The sequence below is a fragment of the Mandrillus leucophaeus genome, unplaced genomic scaffold (genome assembly GCF_000951045.1).
Source record: "Mandrillus leucophaeus isolate KB7577 unplaced genomic scaffold, Mleu.le_1.0 Scaffold1042, whole genome shotgun sequence".
Classification (NCBI taxonomy): domain Eukaryota; kingdom Metazoa; phylum Chordata; class Mammalia; order Primates; family Cercopithecidae; genus Mandrillus; species Mandrillus leucophaeus.
This window is the reverse complement of record NW_012098566.1, coordinates 970,570-979,609: the sequence shown is the minus strand read 5'-3', so window position 1 is coordinate 979,609 and position 9,040 is coordinate 970,570. Positions and strand designations below refer to the sequence as shown.

The window sequence follows — 9,040 nt, the reverse complement described above, 5'->3', positions numbered from 1 at the left end:
AAACATAACCATGACCCAGATTTGAGAGTAGGTTAGCGCTTCCTATGTATTTTATTGTCTTTGGCTAAACTTCTGTAAGTGCAAAAAGAATGGAGACATAAAAGCATTCATCTGGAATTGTCTTAGGCCTCAGGACTTTAAAAAGGCATTAAGCTGCTGAAATCTTACGTGGATTTTACTTGGGTTATGGAAAAGACAGGCAATGAGAAAAATGGCTGGGAGATAGGCCTACAGAGCACAGAATGTCACAGTTGGGAACTGACAACTGCATCCTGGGGAAACCAAGGCAAGTTCCACAATTTGGCTCTATCTAAAAAGGGCAGGCCCCCCTGCAGTGGATTAGCTCCATGTTCTGGAAAAATACTGTAAATGTGATTAGGCAAATAGTTTGAATTTTTACAAAAGGACTGAAGGAAGCTCTTTATCTATAAAGCTAAACAAGAAACCATTCTTATTTATACCCAACAAGACCTTTATGCCACAAGTATACATGCTTCTCTGGCCAAAAAAGAAATTTCTTTAAAAATCAGCATTTTAAAAATAATAATAGGACCCATCACGTGATCTGTGAAACCCTAAGATTTTATTTTAATTGTCATGAAACAATCTGCTGTGTCTGTCACAGAAACAAAATTAAGTAGGGGATTTCAGTGTAAATAGCTTTGGATAGCAATCCTACCCTTTTCAGGGCATGCCTATAAAGGAATGAAAAACACAGGACTAAGCTGGTAACTATGGTAATATCCTGGGACAGAATTGCAGAATTAGGAGTATCTCACAGAGGCTGACTACAGAATTCCTGTGTCTGCCTCTTCTGTTCAAAAGTGCATTATTTAGCAAACATACTTTCAAAATATTCTCATAAATAGTAATATGCATAGTGTTTCCAGCATTTTCTGGACTCTGATTTGATTAAAGCAACAGCAGAATTAGATTACTTGATACATCCTAATAGGCTGAACATTTTGGTATGCAGTCGTATCTATTTTCTTCCTTCCCCACTTCCACGATTTCTGAGGAACTGATAAACACCAGGCACTGAATTCAGCACCAGAGCGTTAGAGATGACTCCTGTTCCTCAAAAAGCCCCCTGTCTGTTGGTAAAGTGAGACTGCAGAAGTCAGTACAACTTATTACGGCTAAATGCATTGAGACGAAGGGCACAGCAACGGGCCATGTTATGGTTTATACCTATGGGCAGAATAGAGCCAATAAAGAGTTTTAGATAGATACTCTTGCAGCTGCATAAAACTATGAATTTGAAGAGTTAAGACTGGAGGGAGGCAGATTGGTGAGGATGAAGGTTTGAGCTGGATGAGGGTCTGAGCCAGGTAGTGATTATAGAACAGGAAAGAAGGGTTGTAGAAATATTGAGGAAGTAAACTATGAGGTCTAATGGGTTGCTTGAAGAAGGGAGAGAGGGAGTCTAGTATTCTCAGAGTTCCAGCAGCTGACTGGGTAGATGGCGGTGCCAATGATAGATGAAAAGAATGTGGGAGAAGCATGTGTGATTGAGGAAATGCTGTCTAGTTTTACATAGGTTGGGACTGCTGCTTCAGTGGGCTGTCCAGGTAAAAAGAGATTCAGCAGGCAGGTGGATCCATGATTCTGAAATGTGAAAGATGACTACTGGTCTGAGATAAGGATTTGAAGCCATTAGAGTCTATAGGTCTTTAATCTAAGACAGCCAACAAGATGACTAGGAGAGAAGGAGGAGGAGTAGACTAAGGATGTGATTGTGGGAAAACTTATAGAAAACAGGTGTTGGAAGAGAAACCCCTGGAAGAGGCAGAGAAGAAATGGTCAGAGGTGTCCCAAAAATAATAAATTAAAAGGAAGACAGAGAAAAGGAGGGTTTTAACACTGCTGAATGCAGTAATATTCCAGTAAAATGTCCAGTGGATATGACAATAAGGAGGATGTCAGTGAGTTGAGGGGTATCAGAAGCCATTCACTCAAAAAATATTAAAGTCCTTCTATGTGTCACACACCATCCTAGGTGAACAAAGCAAGTAATATCCCTGCCCACAGAGACTTTATACTCTAGTGTAGAGCAGTCAAAGGGCAGCCTGTGGACTGGGACCAGTCCATGACTGTTACCTGTGCGTGATGAGATATCTAAGTACAATTTTAAGCGTAAGCATGTGGCAACTCTTACAGCAATTTTATATTGTAATGTAACTCATTTAGCAATTTTACATTGCCAGGAAACTCAAGTATATGATCATTTTCCTGTAAAATTCATTTTCCTTTTAGTTTACGGGAGAGAACAGGTCCATGCCAAGTAAGAAATTAACAGAAAAACCCCCAAAACAATGTGTTCACCCCTAAGGATAGTCTGAAAGGGACTGCTTCAGTGGACTGCAGTCAGTTGCAATGTGAGAAATTGGGAAAGAGTATAGAAGGCCTAGATGGCAAAGGGGAGAAAAGTAGCAGCTGTCAGCCAGAGAAGGATCTTATCTGGCCAGCTAAATTCTGCAGGGGCAAGGACAGTTAGAGTTCTCAAAAATTAGGATGCTAATATTTTCCTTCAGTTTTCTGCAATTATTTACATATTCATGTTTTAGAGAAAAGTGTCTATAATTATGTTTACACAGGCATAATTTGTGCCTTGTGAGATACAGAAACACAATATATACAAACACATAGGCTAAATAGGTTTCATTGTAGGCTGTGGCTGGTCAATTTCAGTCAGAAGAGCAATATTATACATGCATTCCATTCCCCCATACAGACTGTCTTTCTGTCCTGGGTGTTATCAGGTGCTAGACATGCAAGTGTTAGGCCTAGACAGGGCCTGTGTTTATCTGTCATTTTGGAAATTGGATATTTTGTTAGAAAAAGAACTGACACTAATGAAAATATAAGTTGCCATTTACTACCCAGCACCACGTGCAGGTTAATTAATAGAACACACAGCCTGGAAGAAGCCAGCAATTTTCCATTTAGCTTTTTCAGATATTAGAACTAGATAGCATCATCAAATAACACACATACGCTCAGGCAATTTATAACTTTATGGTTAAAGGGGGAAGAAATCACTGCTTCAAAATCCTTCACAATCCACTTATCCTAGAGTCATAGATTGTTGGGTACCAAGGTTCCTGTAAAGGTTATTACATTAATTTTCTATTACTATAAATGATGACCAGAATCAATTTATAGCAAGTAGCAATCAGGTGAGTTTCTTTTTTTTTCTTCCTCCTTCTTTGCTTCTCTGGAATGTGAACTCCATTTCATGGTTATAACTTGTAAGCAAAAAAAAAAAAAAAAAGAATTTTTTTTCAGGGAAAAGCAAAATGAATCAGAAAACTATACGGTGCATGGTTCTTACCTCCTGTAGCAACTTATCTAATTTGTGCTGTAATTCAAGGAAGTATCGTGAGGTGATGAGGCCCTGGTGGGATTTATCCAAGCAATCTCGAGCCAGTTCAATAATCTGGTGGTGAGTGAAACTAAGCACTCCATCTGCTAGGGGTAGAACATTGTCAGGAGAGTAGCTGGTGATAATTTCCTTTAGACGTTCTTCCATCTGAGCTGTAGCCTATATAGAGAAGACACACATACACAGATGTAATACGAGGAAACACACATGTAAACAATTCGACCATCACATTTTTTAGAGCATTTTCAGAGAACACAAGTCATTAAATGGGATTCTAGAAATCAAATTTAAAAGAAGCCTCACTTCTGATAAAATAATGGTACATACACGTCATCAGACATTTGTCCGAACCCACTGATTGTACAACACAAAGGGTGAATGAACCCTAATGCATGTGGGGGGTGTTCACACATAGCCTTTCCAGGTACATGGGAAATCTTTGTGCTTTCTGCTCAATTTTGTTGTGAAGCTAAAACTGTTCTTAAAAAGTTGCTTACAAAAAGCAGCAGCCTCAGCATGTGAAATAAAGATCTGAGGATACATAAGTGAAATCAATATTTCAGAATGATAATCTCCCTTTTCTGTGTTCTATCAAATGTAAAATGGTCCCTGTAAGCTTCTTCAAGTAACTCAAATTGTATCTGTGAATTGTTATGCTTTCATTTAAGATCTTGGGCTCTTTCAGATGGATTGTCCAAAATATCAAATATTTCTTTATGTTTTTGTACTTAGACATCAGGATGTTGCTAGAGTTCCATGACCTAAGCTAAAAATGTATCTTTTTTGGCTAGGTTTTAATGTGCCAGGAGCACACATCTTATATCATCTTCTTTTCCCAAAAAGCTACATCCTATGCAAAAGTCCCAGGGGACTCCCTTGGTAAAATAAACCTAAAATTTCCTTTCCAACTTTCATTTCATTCTCTCTGACCAGAGAGAATGACCCACTGCCTAATCCATATTCCTTACTTACATTAATTATATATGCAGGGAGACTCCCTCTCCTTCCTCTCTCCTCCTCCCCTCTAATATCCTAACCTGCATTAACTAGGTAACAGTCAGTATCTGTTTCCCTGGTGAGCAAGTTACATGTGATAAATAGCTAAAACAGCTTTAATCAATGACATCAATGCTGGGTTAGTTGCAAATAAGAAGTACTCTACTCTTGATTTATGAAACCAAAGATTTTCATTTGTTCTCCAGCTTAGGGCAACACAGGCTGTGGGGGCGGATCAGGAAAAACATGGAGAGTGGCCTTTTCTCAAATGTGCAGAAATGCTTTGGCGGGAAAGATGTGGAAACAAGGTGAGTTAATGGGACCATCTGGGAGCAGGTCCTTGCAGCCAAGGGCTTGGCAGCAACTCTTCACAGTTGCTCTCTCAATTCATGTTCTTTTACCAGTCTAACTGGAGAGCACGACAACTGTGCCTTTTCTTCTAAATTAATAGGGTTAGAAATACAATGTCTAAAGAGATGGGAAATCACAGAAAAGTAATGTGGAAAAAAAAACCTCTCATGACACACCAATCTACAGGCTTCTAATGGAGAAAAACAGTCTCTACTTAACAATATGCTGTAGGACCAGAACATGGGTACAAAGTGCATAGTCTAGAGGCCTTTCAAAGTAGACCCTCCCTACGGCACCTCACCAGGCCTGCCCCATGTGTGGTGCACAAGTGGCAGGTTCACTTTAGAGCCAGCTCAGCATACAGAGAGCACAGCTAGTTCTCAGCAGTTGTTAGCTTAACATTTTTTTTTTAAGTTATTTTCTCTTTCTAAGAAGACTATGGAGCTGTTTTATGCAAATCATTACTAGATTGGACCCTTACTTCCCATAACAAAACCACCTTATAGACTCTAAACCTATGCTGCCTGTTCGTTTAGATGCTAGGCATCTTCAATTCAATTCATTACCTTTGGGAACCTTTCTTTGTAGACATGGTTCATCATAATTATTTCATGGTCACAGCAGGCGGGAGAACGTCCAGGGCTGCAAGCAAAGCAAATTACCCTTTTAAACTTGCCACAGCATGAAATGAAAATAAGCTTTTTATTTATAAACAGTCAGCTGCATCAAAAGTACTATGCAACCTTTGTAAGAAAAGTATATTAGATAATAAAGTACAAAATCAGTCATTAGTACACATGCACACATACATTCCCACAAACACAGAAACACACTGAATAGGACTGAAAAAGAAAGCTCAAGAAGTGGAATGCCACAAAGTCATCATAGTTACAATACAATACTAGTTCAGAAAGTGTTTGTAAATTGAAATTATATTCTGCACGTAGTGTGAGCTTGCATAAGATCTGGAAAACAATTAACAAACTGCAAAATAAAACAAAATAGGGTAGCTACAAACAGCAACATCTAGGACACGTTTAACAGTGTAATTTCACACTTTTATCATACACCTGCGGTCTGCCACACATCACTGAAAAGGTCTGAGTCTTCCATGGCACAGGTGTCATAATTGAAATTCATTTTCTAGCCTAGCAAATATTTATCTGGGATGCTGAGGTAGGCATTATGTATAATATGAAACGGAGGCATACAACTGTTGTGCATTCTTCTTTACTCTTTCAATAGTAGGTTCATCTTCCTTCCTAGTGGTATATAGTTGTGCAACTTCAGTGTGTTTATATTCCTAAAGGGATACAGCTTATACTACGCATCTTAGGAATTCCTTTAATAAAACAAAAAATGGCACCCATGTGGTAAAACACGGTGCCTGTAGATGAAATAGTAAAACCAGTTGTTAATTCCATATCTCAGAATAATCTAACATGTCTCACAATTATCCAGTGTGGCTATATTTACTATTAGCTTATGAGTCTAAGTGAAGACAAAAAGTACAAAGGCAAATTGCTTCTCATTAAACTTTGATATTCAACTGACCACCTAATAAACAAGCTATTTTTTAATATAATAAAACCTTAAGATATCAAAGTTCACTAATTCTATAGCATCAAGATCTCATACTGCAGTGGACAAGGTGATGCCCTGTCATGATCCCTCCTTCAAAGAAGGACCTGTTGCCCGGCTGCTGGGAGTGCTGTCCACAGAAACCTTCAGCTGTCAGTCCCTGCAGGGATGGCATCAGCTGCAAGAAGTCATCTCGCCTGAGGCTGAGTCTTTCCCAGGGTGCCACATCCAGTGAGGGACACAATGACTGAGGTAGGGATATAAACGAAGACACAATTGGGCCAAGGGAGTAACTCTGCTGAGTCCTGTCGTTCCCGAGCTCTCTGTGGAGTTGGCTAAAGCTGCTGGACTTCTCCCTCTGCCCAATCCTGCCTCCCCCTTCCCTCCCACAGGTGCTAATTTCAAAAGCACTCCCGGAGAAACATCCTGAACAAGAAGCTCTGTTTTAGATTCTGCTTCCTGAAGAAACAAACTCACAGTAAAACTGGCCCTATTCAGTGTCAAGTGGACTACATTTGGCATCCACAAACTTCAGGTGACACAAACTCCTAAAAATGTGCTCACAGTCTTAGAGAAAGTAAGACTTATGACAGGAAGAAAGAATAAAAAGGTATTTTGTAATATGAAATCTGGAATTTAAAAAAATCCTCCTATTCCTGTTGTCGTTCTATTTCCACCAAGCTGTTACCTCTTAACATAACAACATTAACTGCTTTTGCACTGCCTTGAAATTTCCAGTGGCTAGACGTTTTCATAGGTAGTCCTGAGACCATCATGATTACTACTACTGCTGCAATCAGCAAATTGTGAGAACTGAAAAGGAAAATTATAAGATGCCTTTCAGTGGTCATTAACAATATTATGTGTACATGGAAACATTACGCTATATTTGTAATAGTTTGCAAGTCAGTTCACACACATATGAACTAAAGGACTAAAGTCTTCACTCAAAATGTTTGAAAATAGAGAATCCAATTAAGTAATGGTTTTCAGCCAGGCCCACATACCTCAGACTTCGGGAACGGGGGCGCATCGGCGTGTTCCTGCATCTGTTCTCAGTGGCGATGCTTTCGGTGGTACAGAAATGTTTCGACAAGAAGTGTAACTCGTCCGGTGTTGGTTGGTATGGTAACTGATGCAACTTCTCCTGGGAGGAACAGGATGACTGAAACAAACCAAAGTGAGGTCACATAACTATCTCAGAAAGAAACTCTTCAAAAGAATAGGAGAGATCGATTAGTTAAACTTGGGTAATACTACCATTTTTATTGTTTCTTTTTCAGGTTAAAGTTGTAAGAACTACTGCCTAAATGTATAACTTGATGTTCTCTCTCAGAGTTCAAAATGCTTTCCATATTTTGCCTCATTTGTTTATAATTTCCCAAAAGGTAGTTTTCTCTCTGGAGAAAATCCAGGCTGTGAAAATGGATCGGAACCAGTCAAAGCCAAAGCAAGAAAGCAACCACTGGAGTGACATTAGGGAGCACTGTATCGCAGATTAGCTTTCAGTTGAACATGGCACCCCCGAGTTTACTGCTGCTCAAAATCAAATACTGACTTTTAGGTAAATAACATAAAATAAATGATATGATATGAGATGGTCAATAAGGCAACGAAACCTCTCTTTATAATGTATCAGAGTGTGCCATGAGTAAAATAGGGGAAGGATTAAAGAAGATACTTTTCTCAATAAAGCCACTGTTTTAAAATCTGGAATTGAATTTTCTTTATTCTTTTTTCTCAGAGAAAGTGAAGGGTTGAGACTATAACTTAAAATAAAAAAAAAAACTTTCAAGTCGTGTTGAGTTTTTTGTTACATGCCTGTAGATTTGCTTTTTAGAAATCGTCATTCAACATTTGGAACAAGGAAAGACAGGAAAGGTGAACGGTTAAATAACCCTGCTTTTAATCAATCTGAAACATTTAACTAAAAAGCAAAGAAACTATTGTTTTCATTTTTAGTTGGAGGTAAACTCCTAAGTAATTCTAATAAAAGAGACTGAGAAATTTTTTAGTAAATGGAAACACGGTTAGAATAAGCACATTTTGAAAGATATTACTTATTTTAAAATGTCAGTTCTTGTAAGCATTTTTTAAAAAATCATTATATTAAGAGTACCCTTCATAAATACTAAAACACTGTAATGTAGCAAAACTAGAAATTAACGCCTAAAGCCTAAAAATTATTCCTATAACTTGAAATTACAAAACATCTTAGTACATATTGAGACAAAGAGGAATTTTTATAATGTAATGAGATTATTTTACAAGCAATAAAAAAATGAGAACACTACTAGAAAGACTTATGAGATAAATCAAAGCTCTATTCAGTAAGTACAGTCATGGCCTTAAACACTTTTCACTAAGAAAAAAGAAATAAAACACATGAACTATATCCAGTCAAGAAATCAAGGAAAAAAAAATAAAATCAACGCAAGCAGGAGATAAGCAGTGGTGATCAGAGGAAAGATAAGGAAATTAGCAAATAGAAAAACAGAATTAAGAATCTATAGATATTTCTCAAAGGTAAATCAATGTCCACAATCCTGTATCCAAGATTTCAAAACCCACAAACTCAGAAGTTTGTTCCTAAGTTTACGGTAATCTCTTTTGGTGGCAAAGCACCAACTGAACTGATGTGAAGCTGTTTAAAATATTTATTTAATCTACTTAGTGTGAATGTTGATTCAAGCTGCTGCAGAAATATTAATATATTTGATTATGAGC

General features: G+C 38.0%; 1 protein-coding gene across 2 annotated transcripts in view; it reads right to left on the bottom strand.

Annotated features, from left to right (window-relative positions):
• Positions 1-9,040, bottom strand: part of LOC105539952 (microtubule-associated serine/threonine-protein kinase 4) — a 360,921-nt gene that overhangs the window by 68,233 nt on the left and 283,648 nt on the right. For both annotated transcript variants that reach the window (XM_011980417.1, XM_011980425.1), the window contains 3 exons: positions 7,321-7,478; positions 5,299-5,374; positions 3,335-3,544 (listed from right to left, as the gene is read on the bottom strand). In XM_011980417.1, coding sequence (XP_011835807.1) covers positions 3,335-3,544; positions 5,299-5,374; positions 7,321-7,478 — 444 coding nt within the window. The remainder of the gene's footprint in view (positions 1-3,334; positions 3,545-5,298; positions 5,375-7,320; positions 7,479-9,040) is intronic.